Genomic DNA, 24,096 nt, shown 5'->3' with positions numbered 1-24,096 from the left:
TTCACTCATTAGTCTTGTATGGGTAAAGAACGTAATAAAAATAATAAGCTACCCGAAACCTTCAAAATAACATCCTTTTAGAGTACAAGAAATTCGAATAAAGCTAAACCACCTAGAAGGTCCTCGATTCAGGTCCATTTAGTGCAGGATAGTGGTGTAGTGAACAGAACACTGGTTGGGGACAAATTATAGACTATCTCACTAAATTCGGATAACCATACAATGAACAGTTAATTTGCAAATTAAAAAACAATTGTCTCAGTCTTGACTGTTTTCTCCGGTAAATATCAATCCATCTTCTCTAATTCCATTGTTTGTTCATTTTCCTACCAATTGCGCTTCATTTCAATTCTTTCCTTATTGGTCTTCTGCCAAAATACATTCTATGTCCAACCATCGCCATATACTACTCATATGGATATAAGTGGACCACACCACAGTGGATACGCACTGCTGAGGTGTTCCCTTACTAGGACGAAACAGTCATCCTGTACTTCCAGGTTTTTTTATGGTGGTCTAGTTTTAATCGACTTATGAATTCAACCATTATAAATTACTACAATATCTACAAAACCACATTGATGACTGATAGTTAAGAACAAGATAATGAACGAACAGTGTAATGCAATATAAATGACACAATAATGTACAAGAAAATTATTGAGATGATTTCTCAGCTGAAAAGTGATTGTCTGCCAATTGTCTGCCATTGAATCAATAATTTCTTATAAATAGCCTATACATTCAATCAACGATACGTTGTTTTCTTCAAAAGGTTAAAAGGTACTGTAATGAACAGAACACGACTGGGGGACAATCGAATGTATTTAAGCAAAGATTACAGACTATGTCAGTAAATTCTGAAAACCATACAATGTACAGTCAATTTGCAAATTAACAACCAATAATCTCGATCTTCATTGTTTCTTCTCTAATTCCATTGTTCGTGCATTTTCTTACCGATTGCGCTTCGTTTCAGTTCTTTCGTCATCGGTCTTCTGTGAAAATACATTCTATGTCTGACCCACACCATATACTACTTATATGGATATAAGTAGATCACTCCACAGTATTATATGATTCAATATCATGATCATGAATAATGATAATGATAAAATATAAATCAAGTGACCTAGTCAACTGACACATTTTTTAATAGAGGTGTTAAGTCAGCTGAAAAATAATCACCCATAATTCTTATAAGTAACAGTCTTTTTAACATGATATACTCATTTTTGAAATTGTTTACATACTGAATAACTCTAAACTGTCAGTTAACACTTTTAAGAATGCTTTATAGTAACTTGATAAGTGTTTCTTGTAATAAACAAATTGATGTTTCAATGACTAAGCATTCATGACTGTTCAATAATTAGAACGTTACAATTATCCAATATTCTAAATGAGAAGTAGTTATGGTATTGTGATGTATCCATATGTCATATGATGGTAATGATGAATCAGAATATTACAAATATACATAACATTAATAAGTGAGCCATTAAAATTCACAGAGTAAGATATAAGCGCTTGAAGATTCTGTTCGCTAATTTGATCTTAGCTTTGTTACTTCACTCAACAGATAAATAAAATCAAAGCTTTTTTAAGTCATTTCGGTTCATAGTGTTGTGAAATGATGTCAGAAATCTTGTGAATGTTAGTTTCAACCATTTTTAAACTGTAGGGTTTTGTTCCAAGAATGTCTTTGCTCAAACAATCATAATAAAATATCCAACTAAGTTGACTTCATTTTGGAGTTGATGAAGTTATTAACTGTACTTGGAATAGTTACTAATTGGTTTTGTGATTAAAGAAGGTAAATAATAAATTCTTTTAGTATTGTTTATTTGGATCATCCCATGGATGTGTTAGGACTGCAACTAGTCAATCTCTAATTGGTATATGTGCATACTGTGCGTATCGCCTCTATAAAGCCTTAATTCACAAGCATTATAAGCTTACAATGCTTGATTCACCCCAAGCAAGTGGCTATCAAGACTCCGTGGCCGAGTGGATAACGCGATAGCGTTTGAAGCGAAAGGTACTAGGTTCGAGTCCCAGAGTGAACATCAACTGTAAGATGCAGGTACATCCGGCTGACGTGTCCTAAATAGGACGAAACGCGCATTCTGGATTCCACTGCTAGCCACTATACATCTTTGCTTACAAGGTAAATAATAGTCAGCAACCTGACTTTGTCCACCGCGTCACAAGCATGTAATTAGGTTTTAATTGAAATCATGAACCGGTCTTCGTTAGACTACCATTGTAAACCTGACGGCACAGGACGACCATTTCAGCTTAATACAATCAAAATCATAATAGGTCTGAATATGTGAATATCGAGTTATTCTTGATCAATGTGAATTTGTATGACCGTCACTTTAATGATTTTTAGGTCAGAATGTATGCAGTTGTATGATAAAGTAGTGTGGTTGAAATTAGGTGTGTGCGTGTGTGTGTAGATTATGTGGAAAAGAAATAAGGTCAGGTGTGGTACAGCAACTCACTTTTCTGAATTATTTTGATATTTTTTTTAATATCAATTTAGTGATCATTGAAAATAGTATGAACTGTTATTGCTGATTTAATCTGTAAAATTTCCGATTCTACAGGATTATTAGGAAGTCTCTTTGTGTAATTTAAATGTTCGTTGGCACGAGTCAAGATGTCATAGGAAGACTTTTCCAAACGGAATGCATCACAATCAACGCAACCTAATCTGTAGCTACAATTTTTGTGTGGAAATGAACGGGATCGTATCCTTTATTCTAATTAAAGCGTTTCTCAGAGTGTTAGTTGTTCTATAGAAAGCAAATGTTTAGTTCTGTTTTCTTAAAGTTCATCTGGAACTTTCAAGAACTAAACCTTTGAATTTTTTTTGGTGTAATTCGAAATCTGCCATTGTGATGTTGTATTTATGAAATTAAGTAGTACCTTTTAACCTTTTGAAGAAAACAACGTATCGTTGATTGAATGTATAGGCTATTTATAAGAAATTATTGATTCAATGGCAGACAATTGGCAGACAATCACTTTTCAGCTGAGAAATCATCTCAATAATTTTCTTGTACATTATTGTGTCATTTATATTGCATTACACTGTTCGTTCATTATCTTGTTCTTAACTATCAGTCATCAATGTGGTTTTGTAGATATTGTAGTAATTTATAATGGTTGAATTCATAAGTCGATTAAAACTAGACCACCATAAAAAAACCTGGAAGTACAGGATGACTGTTTCGTCCTAGTAAGGGAACACCTCAGCAGTGCGTATCCACTGTGGTGTGGTCCACTTATATCCATATGAGTAGTATATGGCGATGGTTGGACATAGAATGTATTTTGGCAGAAGACCAATAAGGAAAGAATTGAAATGAAGCGCAATTGGTAGGAAAATGAACAAACAATGGAATTAGAGAAGATGGATTGATATTTACCGGAGAAAACAGTCAAGACTGAGACAATTGTTTTTTAATTTGCAAATTAACTGTTCATTGTATGGTTATCCGAATTTAGTGAGATAGTCTATAATTTGTCCCCAACCAGTGTTCTGTTCACTACACCACTATCCTGCACTAAATGGACCTGAATCGAGGACCTTCTAGGTGGTTTAGCTTTATTCGAATTTCTTGTACTCTAAACAGATGTTATTTTGAAGGTTTCGGGTAGCTTATTATTTTTATTACGTTCTTTACCCATACAAGACTAATGAGTGAATCATTTATCATTATTAGATTATAAGAACAATTTCATTTTGGCAGATACTATCTGCATTGATTGTGGGACATAATCAGTTCAATAGTTCAAATGCTTAGTCTGATAATATTCATCATTTCGGATCTCTTGAATATGACGTTTGATCAGTACTTTTCATTCATGGCGAAATTGTATGGTTCTGCTGAACAGTTTTCTGATTTTCTTAGCATTTTCAATCAATAAGAAACTATGTAATTCTTCTCAGAATTCAAAGACGTGACGTAACTATGACATAAACCATAATCATTTAGTGAAATTTTTCTCTCTAAATTGACATTGTTTAAATGTGAACAATCATAAGTATTTGTGATGTTTACTTTTCTTAAAATGTTCTCTTCGCTATATGACTTCAATTTTTGAGCCTTTCCTATGCTGACCATTTCGGAATTGTCAAATATTACTTTCACTAAAATACGTCATTGCTAATGTAAGTATTCTAATTCACAATGCAATTGTATCAGCTAATTGAACATGACAAATAAGTATAGTTCACGATTGATGGAACATGTGATTTCGGATTATGTTCATATGTGCTTCAACAACACAATGTATATCATGTGGTCTAATTACTGAATACATTATAAATACAAGTCAGTCAGTCGACAGAACATCTGGAGTTCGCACAACTACACATAGATTAGTGAAGATGCTGTTCTTTGCATTGATTCTGATCATCTCTCTCCACTCATTCGGTAAATCAATCAGGGAGTTTAATTTTGAGACAAATTAGTAATAATTTGCTTCGAATGTGTTTATTGGTGTTGATGATTTTGTTTTCTATCCAACTTCCTACTACTTGTATCAGGCATGTTATACATAGACTTTAGTTCCTTCATTGTGTTTGAACTACATCAGTTTATGAAATTAGATTAATGTGTGGAAAGTTTTATTCGGTGACATTTTGACCGATCTAGTATTGTTTTACATTACATTAATAACTAATCTGATATTCGTAATTGAACTGTTTTTTTTAGACTGTGTATTCACAGCTCGTAAGTTATTTGATTTGCGATTAGTTGTTTTACTCTCTTTGTTTGATAAATAATGGAAACTCACATGAAACACAAGGAATGATAATGAGAAAAGTGATGGGTAATGATAACGACTGAATATTATTTGAGGGATATTATTCAGCTAGTTACTAAGTGTATATACTTTCTATCTATACACTGTGTACTTATGTATGGTGATAATTTAGTATCCAGTGAATAAGTCTCAATTTACTGCAAACAGTATTTGTTTCTTCATTGTAATTAGTGATTATCACATAGTGACACTATTGAGGTGACTGTAAAGCGCATCTTTGATTTGAAAATTCACAATGATTTTACATCTTAGTAAGTTGTTTTCTTCATAATTTCTGTAATACGCCATCAGTTCTTATCAACATTTCAAAATATCTACACACGTCGTTTACTGATGGTTTGATCAACGTCATCGAAATGAAATCGGTGATGATGATTATCTTGGTAGTAGAAAATGGCAGCTGCAAGGTGACTTATCAAAAACGTAAAATGTAGTTCAATTTGACGAGAAATCGGTTTGTAGTATCATTCTTTTCAGACACCATTTGATGAATACTGGTTCATTCAATCATTCATTCATTCAATGAAATCATTTGATCCACGATAAATTTTGTGTAATCGATTGATATATTACTATTTCATAAAAGCAGATATTCAGTAGCATTTCTCCCTGTGGTCTAATGTTGTAACTTGTTCCCATTCTATTTATAGTTACTGATAAGTAGTAACTCCGCCTGTAGGTGATAGGTTATCATTAGTATAAAGACATTATTGTTTAACGGAAACGTTATTAAATTTAATTTTTGAATTCACACTTCATGCCGGTTTACACAATTGACATAGGTTCCTAATTTCACCTATTCTTCATAGCAATGTTGAAAAGAACTGAATGTTTTCAAAGGTACATTACAGAAGAGATGAAGAAGATTCATTTCAAATGACAGAATTAGGGATCTGATTCGCCACCGAAATGACAAAAATTAATAACTCCAAGTTCAAATATTATTAGTCTTTCATGTCATTAACTCAACTAATCAATTCAATCCTTAACCAATAATTGATATATGTTACTTCTGAAACACCACTGATGTTTTTGGGATTTAGGTGAAACTCGTAAGTCACTTAAACTTCAATATCATGTCTTCCTGTGCTCTTATGCTGTAACTTGTTTCCATTAAATGTATATTTCTCATAGTAGAAAGCATGAGTTAATTGAAGCTAGACCACCATGGAAAACCTGGAAACACTGGACGGCCGTTTCATCCTATTATGGGACTCCTCAGCAGTGCGCATCCACGATCCGGCCTCGCGAGATTCGAACCCAGGACCTACCAGTCTCACACCAGATCACTTAACCGATAGACCGCTGAGCCTGTCGGCATCCAACGGTGTTAATGTCTAACTTCAACTGATACACGAAGTTGAGCAACCATTCACCAATGGTCTTCAGTGAGTTCCTATCTCACAAGAGACGTGGTTTTGAACTCCACTGGTCACTGCTTCTCACTAGAGCTCCCGGATGTACTTCCCGAAGTCACTAGTGAGCATATGATTATATTAATTATCAGAAGGGGTTTTGCGGAGATTTAGTATTTTTCATAGTAGATTTTATATTTACTGATAAATAGTAGGTGATAAGATATCATTAGTATAAAGACATCATTGTTTAAGGGAAACATTCATTATATTTAGTAAATGAATTCATACTGAAACACACAATGACCAGTTACACATCATACCAGTTTGCACAACTGACATAGGTTCCTACTTTAACTTATACTTTATAACAACGTTGTTGAGAACTGAATGTTTTCAGAGGTACATTACAGAAGATTCATTTCCAATGACGAAATTAGGGATCGAATTTGCCACCGAAATGGCAGAAATTATGAACTCCGAGTTGAAATATTTATAGTCTTTCAAGTCATTAACTCAACTAATCAATTCAATCCTTATCCGTTGGTTGATAAATTTTACTTGTGAAACATCACTCATGTTTTTGGGATTTAGGTGACGCTGGTAAGTTACTAAAACTTCTCGTCTTATGATTTCTGTCTAACCAATTGAACTGAAACTGCAAACCGTAAAATCATGTTCCTTACTTAGAATGATTTTAGATCTATGGATAATAACTGTCACGAATATTGGCTAACAGTAATGGTTTGTTGAATGCATAATCGAACGTTACATAAGTTCACGTGATCGAAATGTGTTCAGTGATGAAGATACTGAAATTTGCAGAGCAACTAAAGAATATGTTTCAGTCTGGTTTTTGTATACATGTATGTTGGAGAAAACTAATGGTACAAATCTGAATAAACGTTCCTCATGTGTTCTGTCGAACTAATCTATCACATGTGAATACAATCAACTTTAATGTACTGAATTGTGATGTGATTGTTAGTTGTTTAATCGGATGATATTGAGCAAATGTTTTGCTGCAAATGTTCATTAAATGATGCTGTAAAGATGACATTACAAAGTTGAAAACATGAGTCGATTGAAGCTAGACCACCATGGAAAACCTGGAAGCACTGGACGGCCGTTTCGTCCTATTTTGGGACTCTTCAGCAGTGCACATCCACGATCCCGCACTCGTGAGACTCGAACCCAGGACCTACTAGTCTCGAGCCAGAGCCCTCAACTGATGGTGGTCTAGCTTCAATTGACTTATGTTTTCAACTTTGAAAGATACTGAAATCTCCACAAAACCCCTTCGGATGACATTACAATTTGTTTTCATTGACATTCGTATTGATGTATACAGGATCTGATAAGAAATGTTCAACAAGATCACGAAATGCTTCAGATTATGTGATTTCTAGATTGATGAATTGTACAGAAGAATACACGATCTTTCATTGATGTAATCATTAGGTAAGTGAGCTGGACTGCGTTAGACGTGATAAAGACAACTAGAAAATATATAGTGATGACGACCAACCACAAGGTATACTCAGTCAATATGTAGTAGTAAATCAGTATGGCAACTGAAGTGCAAGTTCAATAATGAACGAAACACTCACTTGAAACCCAATCGCAATTTAAACAATGGATAGACTAGAAAATGTTCAAAAATAATAAAACCCACCTTAGTGTACTTGAACTGAATCACTATCCTTTGACTTCTTATTAACAGAACGAGAATGTAAGTGCCTTTTTAATAAACTGGTATTGTTATTTCAACCATAGGCTAATACAAGTCATGTTATCTTTGATGGAATTCTATTGTAAACCAATTTTTAAATTTAGGTAAAAAACACTGTGAGGGAAACAGTAAGTGAAATCAGTCATTATTCTTTATGTTGTGAATTACATTCATCTCATCACGCTCAACTTGACTACCGATTTGAGTGTACAGCAGCATTCATAGTAGCATTGTTCATTATTATTTAATTAGGTGATGTCTGAAGAATTGGACAAACTGAAATTAGTTCTATGTTGTGAGTTCTAGTATACAAAATCGTGGATTTACACTGCTGAGGAGTCTCATTCAGGGAGGAAGTGGCTGTCTACTGCTCCCACATTTTCACTAGTAGTATGAGTTAGATCAGTTTTTATCATCTCAAATGAAACAATGGATATCTTTGTGAACTAGCATACGAGAATGCATTGAAAATTTGAACACCTGAAATATTCCTAATGCTTTTGAAATCGAATATTATGATTTTCATCATTGATTGAGTTTCGGATTAAGACTTTATCAAAGCAAATTAGTTGAGGAGGAAATCTGTATAAGAGAGTGTATCTGATGTTACTGGATATTGGAACCAATTGATGAATGTCAGTAGAACTATACAATAGCTTACTGGTTAATGGATTGCTCCAAGTAATTTAAATTACCGTGATTGGCTCTACTTCTACAGTTTTGTTATTTTTTATTGATGTATACAATTTCTACACCATAGATGACATTTTGAAAGGATAGCTTATAGTCTTCAGAAGTTATTTCATGCACATATATTCGAGGTTTTCCTCTGAATACATTTCAGTGTTGCTTAAATAACTGTAATTCCTAATAACGCTGTTCATAAATTCGTGTTATTACAGATGAATATGTGACTCGATACTGTAAGTACATTTGAAGATTTGATGAATCTTCTCAAATAAGAGTTCTATTTTGTGTAATATGTTCAAGACTCAACTCCTTGTTTTGTCTGTGAAGTGTGAACGAGTGTATTAGAGTAATTTCAATGATTAAATTTAACTAATGAAAATTTATTGCAATCTGACTGCAGGTTATAGATAGCTAATGAGTTCTGTTCAAGTGTCAATGTTTTAGATCGTTGAACAGTACATGTTTGTTAGGACGAAATGATCCAAATTGACCACAATGTATTTGTAACGCATTAGCAAACAGTCGAGTTGACTGGTTAATTCATATTCTTCTTTGCCAGTCAACAATGTCATTCATAAAATCGAAGCCTTCTCATTAGGATGTTCAATTGGTTTCACTTGTGACATACTGTGTTTTACAAATAGACGAAAAATAAATGCCCATAATCAGTATTTAATTCTATACCCTTTTGATTAAATAGTTTTTCATGTATACTCTCATTGTTAAGGTGGTGGTCTGTGTTCTAGCAGTAAGTTATTGTTATTCAACCGTTTCACTTTGTAATGCCACTGACTAAAATGATAACTTTTTTCATCGACAGCCTTTTGTGAATTCGATCACCCTCAACAATTTAGTGACCAATATTCCCTATTTATATGACATGGATAATGAGATCACTTTTCAAATGGTAAACTAAACAGTCAATATTTGAATAAAACAACTCTGAATTATATTCATACTGACGACATTGATTACACAGTCAGACACCTGCAGAATGTGGTTGTCCTTTAGTGAACAGAACACAAGTGGGGACAATCAAAAGTATTTAAACATAAATTACAAACTATCTCACTGAAATCTCATAACCATACAGTTTATAGTTAATTTGCAAAATAACAAACAATTGTCTCAATCTTCACTGTTCCTTCTGTAAATATCAATCCATCTTCTCTAATTTCATTGTTCATGCATTTTCTTACCGATTGCAGTTCATTTCAGTTCTTTCCTTATCGGTCTTCTGCCAAAATACATTCTATGTCTAACCATCACCATATACTACTTAAATGGATATAAGTAGGCCACACCACAGTGCAATTTACACTCATACATTGGTACTCAATATTACCAGAAAGATTTCTAGTTATTCATTCACTACAAATATGAGGATGGTGATCCATATCATATAAGATGTGGAAACATCTAGAACGATTTATCCCTACCTTCTTTCCTAAGAACAACATACTTTGAGATAGTCAATATATAAACACAATGACTACACTAACTGATTAACTGAAATTCACAACTTCGAAACGATGTAAGACATTCAAGTGATTAGGCAACAACATCGTGAACGTAATTGCACAGTCTTTTATTCAGCTCGATTGTACATTATAGGTCATTTAATAAGTCTTTGTCTTCTGACATGGTGCTACATTAATGTAATCGAGTGGTTTCATCAAACCACGATACCGATAAATTCTCTTCTTTTCAAATGACAACCACTGTGCTCATCCAAGCCGTTCTCAATGTAAATTTAGAATAATAAAATGTGAATACCTGATGGTTATCTCTATAATGTGGCAGGTACAGACGACTTTAGCTAAACACTAATCGTGTATGCATGTAAAACTGAATACTTTACAATGCACATTCGTATCATCTATACATTCTTGTTGACCGAGATGAGTTTGTTAAGTCAATGTGAATTTGAAATATTCATTATGAAACAACTGTTCCAAGTGGACCTTTAAGCTTCGAGAGTTGCTGTACAGATGTTTAATACTAGATTGTCTTCAATTTTGTAAATGATTAAAATGATTTGATTGATGTATTGAAATAAGTGATTTTTAATTTGCTCTAATGTATAGACACAGGACCTCAAACATTCTATTGTAAGTATAATATACCAATTTGTTGTTTAATTTATTTCAAATGAGAGGTCTATGAAATCACCAGGTTTTTGACTAATATTCTCGAGTTTATAAATGCACTTACGAATCGTTGTGTTTTGCTTGATTGTTTGATGGAAGTTTGCTGAAACGCCGACCCTCAACAATGTTTCAATCATTCGTGAATGAATGGTCAGTTATTGCATTAGAACAAACAAATAAGTGTACAGTGGATAAGCGTTTATAAAAACGATCGACAAACTTTACAAAACTGGAGATGAGTTTCATTCATGAAGTAAATTAATCAAATCGTTACCACCGAAATCCTTCATCTACATTCAAAATACCCATTTCCTTACTAGAAATATGTGCTCCTCAAACAATGTATCATTCGATTCAGGAAAAGAAGAATCAACAATTCAGAAGCTTAAAAATAACCATTCAAACACTTCTTTTATTGAAGGTCATTTTGTTGATCTAATAGTTTATTCGGAAATTAATAATTACATTGATGATCAGTTCTACTGTTAAATAGTTCGTATTTTGCATAGGTACTTCAAGCGTGTTTTCCATCAAATTAACCCATCCAAGGGACATTTCAGTTGACACTGACTCTTTATTCTAGACTATTCAAATAATCAACCAATCAAATTACAAGCAGTTGTATGATCACTGAAGTGGATTATTTTAATTATTCCATGATTACAGTAAACCAAATCGTACTGTCACTAAGTCGGATTGTGTATCAAGATGTATTCTGGTAACTGTGTAATTTCGAGATACAGTTTATGTAGTTCATATAATTTATATTCAGAACACTGATGTTTGGAACATTTTTTTTGTAGGTTATCTCGGATGCAGTCATAATGGTTTGTCTTGTTATTTTATATTCATTAGATTTGTTAGAATAATGAAAGAATATCCAGTGAATATATCACTTAACGAGTAATTGATCAGAGAGTTATAATAGATGGTATTTGTCTAGTTATAAAGTCAGTGTGCGAGTATAATGATTATTTGAACTGGTTAAGTGGATGATCCCGCATCTCAATTTTGATGTTTACATAGAGACTATTGTCCAATGCTTTCTGACGCACACATTGACTGCACCCTCCATCTGGTGGCTTTATTGTTAAACTGAGTATACGATACACAAATGCCAACGACGACTGACTGGAACACATTCTACAATATTAACAACTTAACAGTTCAATCCCTTACCATTAGTAACATATGATCAGTGATGTCGTATGCCGGATTTATTTGCACAAAAATTGTAGAACTGAAAAATTTAGTTCTACAAATAACCACAGTACACAATTGAACCATGGAATTAGACTCTGTTCTTACCTTTAACAATGATTGATTCCAGTCTAACAAAATGTACGTAATACATCTTAGTATTTATTAGATTTAGATATTTAATATTTGATAGCTCGTAGGCTTGCTAAACTAAACCGCTTATCACAGAATGACCTTAAAGAGGCAGTTAGTATTTTCGGAAATAGAAGTCAACGTGAAATAATAATCTTCAATATATTGTACAATTGACGTCAAAATAAGCGATCTACTTTCGTCTAAAATGTAACGTAGGTGACAGACATTTGACGTAACACTTTCAACAGAGCAAACAATTTATAATTTGAATAAACAGTTGTGATACATACATATCCGTTTATACTTATTATTTCAATAAGTCATTTTTAGATATTCGTTTACTTTCACATTCGTCTCAGAAAGCAATAATAAAAGCTTATTATCAATCAAAATGTCGATGGAATGAATTAACTATTTAGTTCTTCTTTGAAATCCCTCACAGACTGAGTACAGCATCTGTTACAATAGAATGTAGGACTTGTACGTTTTTGACAAAACATATTACAATCTGATGATCTGATCAGAATCCTGTCACAGTAACATTTACTGACATCAAGTTGTTTTCATCAAAACATTATCATGGTCATGTCATGTTGGTTCATGAAGTCAAAGAGAGAAAACTGATTATAAAAAGCTATTCAGTAACTCATGGTTCCAATCAGTTTTCTAATCTGTATATTTTGACTTCTACTGTTAATAAATACTACAAGAAATCAAAAGTATATGAATTGTGTTCAGTTTCGAAAGTTGTCGAATGAACCGCATAAATGAGCTACATTTGAGCTCGAGGAAACGACTTATTTAGTTATTCAAATCATATTTATCGGTTCCAGGTGACGCTACTTGTTGAAATGATAAACACTGAAATGACTTCAATATGGCCTTTAAATATTGATCGATTGTTTTGCAATTTCAGCCAGTACTCAAGACGATTTCGACAAATGTAAGTTTTGGAGCTGAAATATCTAGCTTCTGGAGTAATTTCTCATGTTGATTGATGAACAAATTCGAAGCATTTGTGTGCATTCGCATTTCGTTTCCGTAAGGAAGTTGCTTCGATTTAACGTGTTTCCTTTCTAGCAAACTTTGATTGATATGAATGTTGACTGATTCCAACTTATGAAATGACTACTTTCATTATTAACGATACCAGATCGCCTGGTAATCAATGAATAAAGACCAACATATATAGTAAGATGACAATGGAAACGAGGTAGGCAATAGAATATTTGTGTAAGATGTGAATCCCGCTATTTCAGTCTCTATTAACTGGTTAGATAGAAATTAAGGATATTGTGGTTGTTGTCAGTTCTCAAGATTGAACTAAAATCCTCATTGCACGAACCAACAATGGAATGTCCAGTTCATTTTTTCAAAGAATAAATCATACACACCTGATTGAACCACTTAGATGTGATGTAAAGTACTATTCATTTAGTGAGTTAGTTGATTTAATCATTGGAAAATTGAAATTACAGCTGCACTACCTATTATATTTCCACAGGTTTACCAAAGTGTAATGGTAAGTGAGAACAAATCAATAATAACAGTTCCATGAAATGTCAGTCCACAAATTGCATTCAGTTCTATTTTATTATCAATACGGAATTCGCTTTTATTGTAGATCGTGTCCAGCTTACTGAGGAAAACTGTAAGTACCCAAATGGTTTATATTTGTTATATGTGCACGATAATCTTAGAAACCTGCCCTGAAATCGAATCGGTAATTTGTGGTTTAAACGGCTATCCGATGTTCTCATTCAAACAACCTACAAATCAATTTGACTCAAATTTCTGATACACTTCACGATATGAAGGACATCAGTCTGTATAAAGAGGAACACTTTTTAAACCGATAATCGTTACGCCAAACGTACAATGAAATATTCATATACTTACATTGTATTTATTAGTTTGTTCTAAGAAACATCAATAATGAAGCATTTCATAAGAGCGAGCATCAAAAGGATGCATTACAAATGTGGTAAAGAACCTACTTACTTAGTACACATATTACCCCCATTGGAGCATATGCCACTGACCAGCATTCACTAACCCACTCTGTACTGGGCCTTCCTTTAGAGTTCTATCCAATTTCTGTTCATTCTCCTCATGTCTGTCTCCATTTCTCGGAGTAATGTGTTCTTTGGTCTTAATCTTTTCCTTTGACCTTCAGAACTCTATGTGAGGGCTTGTCTTGTGACACAGTTGTGTGATTTTCTCAATGTGTGTCCTATCCACTTCCAGCGCTTTTTCCTGATTTATTCCTCCGCTGGAATCTGGTTTGTTCTATCCCACAGTAGAATTTTGCTGATAGTGTCTGGTAAACGAATTCGAAGTATCTTGCGTAGACAACTGTTAATAAACATCTGTATCTTCTGGATGATGACTTTCGTAGTTCTTCAAGTTTCCGCCCCATACAGTAGAACTGTCTTGACATTTGTATTGAAAATTCTGATCTTGGTGTTAGTTGACAATTGTTTTGAGTTCCAGATGTTCTACAGTTGTAAATATGCTGCTCTTGCTTTGCCGATCCTCACATCTGCATCAAATCCAATGTGATGATGAAACCTCATCAAAATATCCAATAGTTTAATGAATGAGTTGACAAAGAATATCGAAATCTTCAAAGCATCAATTTGGTGCAAATTTTTTTCCTATTCCGAATTCTCCGAAATTTAAAAGTACTCCGTCATGCATCTAAAAATGACAATTCAGTGTGGTATTGAATATCAATAATCTAGAGCCAACTAATTCTTACTAATTTATTTACGTTGCTACTCAGTTGGACTGTGTTGCACATAGTGCTGGAACGAACTTCTCAGTTTTCTATTCATCCAGAACTTATTGTTTTCTGAACCAGAGACTGATAACTGGGAGACAGTGATTAGTTAGCTAAATACTAGGTGCCATCCCTACACTGAATTATTCGGTTTTCATCAGACCTTCTACAACAAAATGTTAATAAATAACAATGACGATTCGAATCGACATGCCTAAAAGTTGTGTTCAGTAACTGTTGCAGATTCCAAGTGATGATAAAACATATCGAACATAGTGATTAGAATCGTGTGATAAGGAATTCATTTCTTCTGATAATAACAAAAATTTTGTTGAATGTCTAACACTTTCATTCACTTCCGGTTCTACATTCATGGCTTGACCGGTCAGATATGGTTTGTGTTTAAGGCCTGTTGATTTTATATTAACGACACTATTGAATGTATTCATTGATAGTTCTTGAGAGGACGAGTCATTATTGACAATGGTATGACTACGAGGAAGGATCTTATGGACTAGACAGTCATATCATGTCAAGTTAACAATATTGATTTAACCAATATTCTTGTAACACAGATAAGGGCAGATGGATCAGTTTGACTAACATAGTGTCCAAAATATTAGCTTCAATAATACTTCGACGCCTAACCAAAGTTCATGAAGAACAGACTAGAGAAAACCAGGCTGGTTTTCGACCTGTACGAGGTTATATAGACGAGATATTCACTCTACGTCAGGTCCTAGAATTTAGATACACATTCAGACGTCACACAATAGTAGTATTTCTCGACCTTAAGTCGGCATTTGACTCCGTTGATCGTGAGGTTATATGGCAGTGTTTGTCAATGAAAGGATCTCAGAGTACCAAAGAAGTACATTAACCTTAGAAGGGCTTTCTACTCGAACACGACTGGTTGAGTTAGAGCCTGTGGTGAACTGTCAACAGAATTGATTACCTCAAGTGCTGTTCGTCAAGGCTGTTCATTCTCCCCATTCTTGTTTAACTTTGTCGTTGATACGCTTTTAGAAATAACACTTTCATTATCTAAATCTTCAGGAGATGAACTTTTACCGGCAGACTCACTTGTTGACTTAGAATAGGCCAATGACATAGTTTTATTTGGTGAAGACGTTTACAAAATGCAGAGTCTTCTGAGCACTATGAGCAACAATGCAGTCATGTTCGGGATGCGATTCTCTCCCTCGAAGTGCAAAATGTTACTTTAAGATTGGGTTGCAGCGACACCTGAATTAATGATAGGGAGTGAAGTAGTTGAGCGTGTTGACAGCCTCACATATCTTGGGAGTCTCATCAGCCCTTTTGTTCTGTCGAGTGTGTCAAAATCTCAGCAGAATACAGAAGGCTCGACTAGCTTTCGCCAATTTGCGTCATTTAGGGAGTAGGAGAGATAGCCGTCTAGCAACCAAAGGATGGATTTACTGCTCAGCAGTTTGTTCTGTCCTACTTTATGGCAGTGAAACATAGCCGATAAGAGTAGAGGATATTCGTAGGCTGCTAGTATTCGATCACAGGTGTCTTCGAAGCATTGCTCGTATATTCTGGGACCACCGGGTAAGTAATGTAGTCGTTAGGAAACGGGTACTAGGTAAGGATGGAAAATCGATTGATGAAGTATTGAACTTTCATCAGTTGAGATGACTGGGACATGTGTTACGTATGCCTAACCACCGACTGCCCCGACGTGCAATGTTCCATGGTGTAGAAGTAGGTTGGAAGAAAGCTATGGACGGCCAGACCAAAACGTGGCACAAATCCATGAAGTCACTGACAATTGGACTGAGCCATGTTAGTAGGTGTAGACTACCTGATTGGGATCCGCCAGATGATAGCAACCGATGGTTGGAGACCTTGAATGACATGACTCAAAATCGTTTGCAATGGCGAAGGTGCATACACTCTTTGTGTTCTGCCAAACTCTAATCTTCTGAATTCATCATGTCTTTATCTTTTTCTTTTTCCAAATTTATTTCACTGTACTATAGTCCTTCAATAACATTTTCAAACCCTAATCTTTCACATTAATGCTTAAACTCTTAGTACTTCTACCACTATGGGATTTGAATCGATAACTGCATCTCTGTGATGTGATATGACAACTCGAACTGATGAACGTACGTAAGAAGTTCTACGCTGTGACCGACTGATTGACTGGCAGATATGCCAAGTACACCCAAATCCTACATACTAACTAGCAAATAATTGGAAATTTCTTGAATGTAAATCGGAGTTTTATGTTTGACTTTCTATTTACCTAACACTTTTTAAGGTCGGAATGACTGTGGTCGTGTTAGTAAGTTGGTTAAATTTGTACTGAATATTCTTATCCATGGATTAATACATAGTCCATTTAATACATCATATTTGTGCCAGTATTATTTTCAAACTTGATTACAAAAGACATACTTACGCTGGTTAACAAAAACTTTTAAGTTCAACTATTAAATGAATTAGCCCATTTAATGTTATATGTATTTTATGTATGGAGTTAGTTTCTAATGATGAGACGATTATATTTTATCTGTAAGATGGCAACATACACTGAATCTAATGAATATGAAATTCAGTAGTACACATATCCGACTGCTGTTGCAATGGTTATCTTGTTCATTACGAGCAGAACTGTAGGTTCGAATTATCAATATATGTGTCCAGCATTAAATTCAATGGTGTAAAGCTATCGCCAATTTGAGTAAAACTGACCCATTTGAACTGTACCGAGAATGCAGTCTGTGGTGTTGTGGTACACCATCCCGCTAACCCATTTTGAAAGACGGACTAAGGTGTTTACAATATGCATGTATATAGTAAGCAATTTTGTGGACAAGAAATCTTTACGGTACTCTTACCATCAGTCTCAATCCATTAGATGAATATGATTATATCACTGGAATAGTGTTGTTTGTAAATTGTGTTCTAAGCAATGCGGCTAATTTGACAATGTTGTGATAGGATCTCACTAAGTTTAGAATAAACTATTCAGTGACACTTGTCTTACACAAGATATAAGAAGGCTTAACAATAATGTTTTATGTTTTAAGAGATATACATACAAAATAACCCATTCATGTTGTTTCATTTCCAGCCAGTCACCATGAATTGTGTAAGTTGCACATCATTCTTAAACTGCTGAATGATGAATATAAGAATGTTGTAAAATTTTCAGATAGAATCTAATTTATTGATAACATGGTGTAACACTGAATGACTGGTTACGAAAGACGATCATTTTCTGATTAGTGACATCGTATTATAAATGTGCTGGTCTATCGATAAACGACATAACGTTTATAAACGACAAGAAAAATGAATGAATGTGATCCGCTTCAAGAAATTTTTAATTCGTACAGCACTTAAAATTACACAGTGTGTGAATACCCGTAGTTAAGTATCTCATTTCCGACAATGAATGTACAGAAAGAGGGTAGACACTTATAGATAGCTACAAAATTATTGGATAGATCAAATCGTCAAAGAACAGTTGAAAGTTCTCTCAAAGATTGAAGAGGAAAGATGTCATCATAATTGATTACACTGGACTAGATTGTCAAAAGAAATCAATATCCTAATAGATTTTGATCTGGTTTATAATTGTGAAGTTGACGGTCGTTTGTTTAACTTCAAGGATCTCGCTTTGAAAAAGTCATTTTCAATTGATTGTGAACATGTAAACTAGAGTGAGACTAACGATTAGTTTATCATCTTTCTATGCTTCCTAGATTAACTATTGTGTTTTGTCAGTGGTGCTCATGGAATATGTCAATATGTAGCAGTAGAGATAACGTACACACCAAACACGTTTACTTAATCATCCACCTTAAATAATGTAAACAATCATTTCAGGTGGAGACGTTTGTGGTGGAAGTAAGTCCGAGAGTGTTGGAAATATGTATATGATTTAAAAACTATGAATATAAAATATATGTCAAATGAGAGATTTCAAGATGTTTTATGAGAGCGATACTGTTGATGAACTTGAGAAGAGTGATGGATTCACGTATGTGGGAATGTTTTATATCAAACTCTCTATTTCGATTTCGATACTGAATAGTTCTCATACGAATGTGACGTTCTTTGTTGTGATTTGGTAAACACGAATCGATTGAACACGCAGCATTGATGTTTTGACAATGTGATATGAAAGGGGACTTCAACAGAATCTTACTGTTAATTATGTAGATGATATTAGATGCAAACGTCTCATATGAGTGATGAAATCCAAGTGATTGGAACGAATTTTCATTGAAATATTTGTTTTATGTATTAATTGTGCTTTGTAAAAATGATTTGAGAAGTTTCAGAAATGTGCCTTCTGTATTCAAGCATCAGGCGTTATTCATTATTGCTGTAGAGGTGGTATGGACTTTTCAGTTATCACAGTCGAACTGTTGAGGCCAGACCACTGGAATCCGTTTTTCACATTTTTTCTTCAATTTACAGACATACTCTTAAGGTAATTTTTATATTCAACTTTTGACATTTTGCAGATCATGGAGGCTCATTTCCTCTTTGTAAGTCATTTTTGATGGTCATTTAGCTAGAAAACAAATGCATGTTAAATGTCTTAACTGTCCAGTATTGTACCAGTCAAATGTACCAGTTAAATGATATGAACTAAAACCTGGAAGTTAATAGAATGAAATTCAATGACCCAACCCATAGACATATTCTGTAACAGTTGAATCATGAAACCAGATATGTCAATATTGAATCTTAAACTGGCTGACCTGAGATGAATATTATATAGTGCAGTATAGTTGAAATTTCTGTTCAACAATAACAGTAATTTTGATTGGGCAATAGAAAAGTGTAATTTAACCACACCCTTAGAACAATTCGGTTACACATATATCTGTCAAGGCACTTTATACGAACACTAATGATGATTAATCAAACAAATGTCTAATAAACACGAACATATTGTTTCTGTGCACTTGAAGGAGTGATGGACTCACTAATAAACAAACCTAACCATTCTTTCCTCACAGTTTCGTATAACATTTCAAATGTTATGCCTAACATTAGTGTTTTGTCTCATTTCTATTGTAGTTTGCAATTGGTCCCCTCGATTTTCTTCTTCCTATAATTATCGAATCACTTAAAACCGACTAGGTTCGAAACCATACATATTCGCTTTTTGATCACTCATCCATATGTATTTGTGTATTAACGGAAACTCGTGAAATGTTTTTTACAGTAGACTTTGAGATAATCATTGTTGGGGTGTATATGTCTTTGTGTAAACACGGGCTCAGTGTATTGAATAGTAACCAACTTGGAAGCGTATTATATTAAAACTGACACAAAGCACAGATACTGATTGTCAAAATATGTTTGACAATATTTCTTCATTATTCACCTTGAAACTAATTGAGCGACCAAATTCCATTTCAAATAGGTTTCTTTCAGAGTTCGTCAGTGATAAGTAACCAGACAGTTTGAATAATAATAACAATAATACTGTTCTTCAGAGTTTTCCAGTTATATTTTCAGCATTTAAACGAATGTGATTTACATTTAGGTTTGTATAATTGCGATCAGGAACGTAAGTGATACAAGTGAATTTAGATATTTATCATGTTATACTATGCAACGATTATTATGTATGACACTACCTAAGATTCACTCACCGTTATCACTGCTCGTAAGCTCAACAAGGAAATTCAAATAGTCATGTTTGTTAAGCAAAGATGGATAGTGGCTAGCAGGGGAATCCAGGATGCGCGTTTCGTCCCATTTGAGACTCGTCAGCTGGATTTACCTGCATCTCAGAGGTGATGTTCACTCTGACACTCGAACCTAGCACCTTTCGCTTCAAACACCATCGGCCACTGAGTCCTGATAGCCGCTTGCTTGAGCGATGGGGTGAAGTTTAAATTCATTTAGTATTGTTTGTTTGAATCTTCTCATCTATGGGCTCATTTGACTGTAGTGTTTTCTTAAATGCTCGTTCATATCAATATTTATATAGACACATTCTTACTATATATAATAAGATTCAAACAAACAATACTAAATGAAGTCATGTTTGTTGATCTGATCACCTACATAGTTGAACTCAACAATGTCTCTGTATCGCAGTTTTGCCTTTCCATAAATGATTGTAATTTCATAAGAATAGTTTTGACATAGTTTTCTCAGTCAGTTTTAATAAAGAATTTCATTCGTGTGAAATCCAATTCAGGCAATTGTTTCTACCAGTGTTAAATTTAGGCGGTGAGAGAATCCATCGATTGCAATATAAATATGATTAACTGAAATGATGCTTTAGTTGTATCACATAAGACTCATATTTCTGCAAAGTGAAAACGAAAATATGTGAATCGTGTTGCAGTGGAATGTGGGATATTCACCTATTCATTATCTTATTTAATTTTTAAAATACAGATCCACGTGAATATGAAAGAGGTAAGGTGCCTTCTGTTCATGGTCACAATTGTCATTACTCGAGTTACTTTCGGCCTTATAAATGTCCATCAGAATAGTTTCTCCTATCTCTATTTGTATTATCGAGTAGGTTTGTGACCACTTTTCAAACATGAAAATGTTTAACAAATCAGAAATTTGTTTATGTAAATTAGTTGAAATCATGTTAAAAATTGAATCTTAATGTCACTATGAATCTCAACTCTAACTACAACACGATATATGAACACTAATATGAATGATACCATCAGGCTAGACCACCGGTGAAAACCTGGAAGCACTAGACGGTCGTTTAGTCCATTTGCGCGTTGGCAATGAGTAGTAGAAAAGTGTTAATAATTCACCCAGTCTGTGTTTGGAAAAAAAGCGATAAATATCCATTTATGAATATTCGCAACATTCAGCGGACAGTGACAATAATATGGACTGAATTATTATAAACTTTCAACTAGTGGTTCAATATTTAGTTCATGTGAACAACTACAAACTGAATATTCGTCAAATAAACATGGAGACCGTCAAGTGAGATACCTTTGTGCATAGCCGTCTGAGTATAGATGAAAATACGTTGATATTACGTCTTGTGTGATTACAAAACTTTGTATTCACTTCAATGTACAATCAACAATGTTCGATGTCATTATATGTAAATTCACTAGATATTATTGTTTGCATGAAATTAGAATCATTCATTTTGCCTATTATATTAGTTTTGTGGTATTCTCATTATCACATAGTTTACAAATGACTTCCTCTATTTCTGTTTAGTGGATCATTGTACTTCATTGATAGTCAGCTTGAAAGACTATTTTTGACTGTTATTGCTTGATTCACTTAGTCGACAATCTACAAGGGATAGATATCAAGTTTACCACGTTCTAGAAACAGGTATTTCTATTGAAAACTTTGATTACTCACCATCTGAGTAAATCAACAACTAAATGCTTGCCATCGAAACAAATTGAAGCAATTGATCCTGCTCTTCTGGTACATGTTGACTGCATAGATTAGGTTATACTATTGAGGCGTTGTACATTTGTGCGTTATATGCGTATTTTCGTTTCTATCAGTATAACTTGTTTATAGCGTTGTTGTATTTCTTATCATTTGATAAGAGTGATTGTTGAGCCTACTCAATACGGAAGATGAATACAGGGTATTAAATATTCTGGACGTTACTCTCAATGTCCAATGAAGACTGGCCAAATGGAATAGAACTATCGTGCTTACTTAGCTGAATAGTTGGTCGTGTCTTTGCAAATATATCCACCATTAGTCGATTTACCTTCTGTGTAAGATTTGAGATGGTTTGTTTGAAAATACGTTTATTTCTGTGCACCGTAAATTATACAAGCTGTGCAATACTCAGCGCTACTGGAAAAACACAAAATATCAGATCTTGGTTCTATAATGCTTTATGATATTCGTCATATCATAGTTTTTCATCCCATCAAGCATAGTGATGACTATATATTTATCCTTATTTATTTGAACAAAATGATTTGAAAGGCTATGACGAATGTAAGTGTAATATTTCATAATATACTATATTCGTCGTGTAATCAATACTACATTATTATGTAACGTTGTCTGAATGTGACAAACCAAAAGCTTTTGATTCATGAACACTTTTGAAATGGAGGAAACCTAATACTTCTTATTACAGATTATTCATGATCCAACATTCTCTAGCATTTATTACACCAGTGTTTTAAAAAATTAAGCCAAATTGTTCAGATATTTTTCTGAGATATGGATCAACAATTAAATAGCAGTTGTATACAAGAAGATAGTGAAAGATTATCAGCATATTCAGTGTAGACAACTTCACAGAAGTCTACATTCTGAAACTGTTCATTTCAACACGAATCACTCAGATCCATACAACAAGACTTTCGAATACACAAAATGATCCAATTTAATTAGCCATTTTTTTTAACCATATTAATAAATTAACCCTCATATTTATGTAGATATTCCTTCATTGATAATTGACATCTCTTGATCTAATACTACTTAAATGTAGGAATTCTAAAGACGAAATATTTTGAAGAGACTATTCTCTAGTTTTCTCTTATATGTCGTTTGCTGTTGGCAATTCTTGATAAGAGTTTATTCATTGATGTAACTGGAAAAATGTTTTCTTTTCCAGGTAAAACAAAGTGCTACGAAATGGCGGGACGTTGAATTCCCGTGACAGATTGCTCTTTGTTCTATCAAGTATCTTTTGTCGTACGTTAAATAAAATGTTGGATTTGAACAATTCATCATGTTTACGTCTTATTATCTTGGCTGTTTGTTAACTATAATTAAAGAATAGTGACTTAATCAAATACATTCATAATATAATGAACAAATTGTTTATATTTTCAACTTGTCAATGTTTATACCCTCGAAGTTATACCTCAAGAATCTTTCGACCATAACTACGATTGATAGTCATTCATAAATCTAACAGTGAAAGTTGTAAGGTAGCGAATAATTGAGACTGAATTATTTTGAGGCTAGATTGAGTTGATCCAGTTGGAGGTGGGAAGCATAATCTCTGTGGAACAGATGATTGTTTTGTGATATTCACAATTTGTTCTCGGTAGTTTGAGTGATTCAGAAACTGATTGGTTCAGTCAATACATCTTCAATGTTTACTAATAGACTTTTGGTGACCTCAATTAGAACTACGTAGATTACGTCAGTAAATTAGGTCAGATAAACTGGCAAATTAAGGTAACATTATTCACAACACAATACACAGCTGCATTCAAA

The 24,096-nt window shown here is 33.8% G+C and overlaps 1 protein-coding gene across 1 annotated transcript; it reads left to right on the top strand.

Annotated features, from left to right (window-relative positions):
* Positions 1 to 4,400: 4,400 nt before the first annotated feature.
* Positions 4,401 to 22,874, top strand: Smp_138080 (MEG-3 (Grail) family; the record flags this gene model as incomplete). Its single annotated transcript, XM_018797642.1, has 20 exons — positions 4,401 to 4,451; positions 4,734 to 4,751; positions 5,889 to 5,897; positions 6,795 to 6,803; positions 7,897 to 7,905; positions 8,037 to 8,060; positions 8,835 to 8,855; positions 9,350 to 9,370; positions 10,710 to 10,733; positions 11,576 to 11,599; positions 13,024 to 13,050; positions 13,612 to 13,629; positions 13,732 to 13,758; positions 17,177 to 17,200; positions 17,993 to 18,010; positions 18,751 to 18,771; positions 19,395 to 19,418; positions 20,429 to 20,452; positions 21,295 to 21,315; positions 22,843 to 22,874. Exons 1-20 carry the CDS (start codon positions 4,406 to 4,408, stop codon positions 22,872 to 22,874), a joined length of 441 nt encoding a protein of 146 aa, XP_018646757.1. The 5' UTR covers positions 4,401 to 4,405.
* Positions 22,875 to 24,096: the final 1,222 nt, after the last annotated feature.

Source organism: Schistosoma mansoni (genome assembly GCF_000237925.1).
Source record: "Schistosoma mansoni, WGS project CABG00000000 data, supercontig 0163, strain Puerto Rico, whole genome shotgun sequence".
Classification (NCBI taxonomy): Eukaryota; Metazoa; Platyhelminthes; class Trematoda; order Strigeidida; family Schistosomatidae; genus Schistosoma; species Schistosoma mansoni.
Note: the sequence above shows the minus strand (reverse complement) of the source record. Positions and strands in the feature narration are given on the sequence as shown.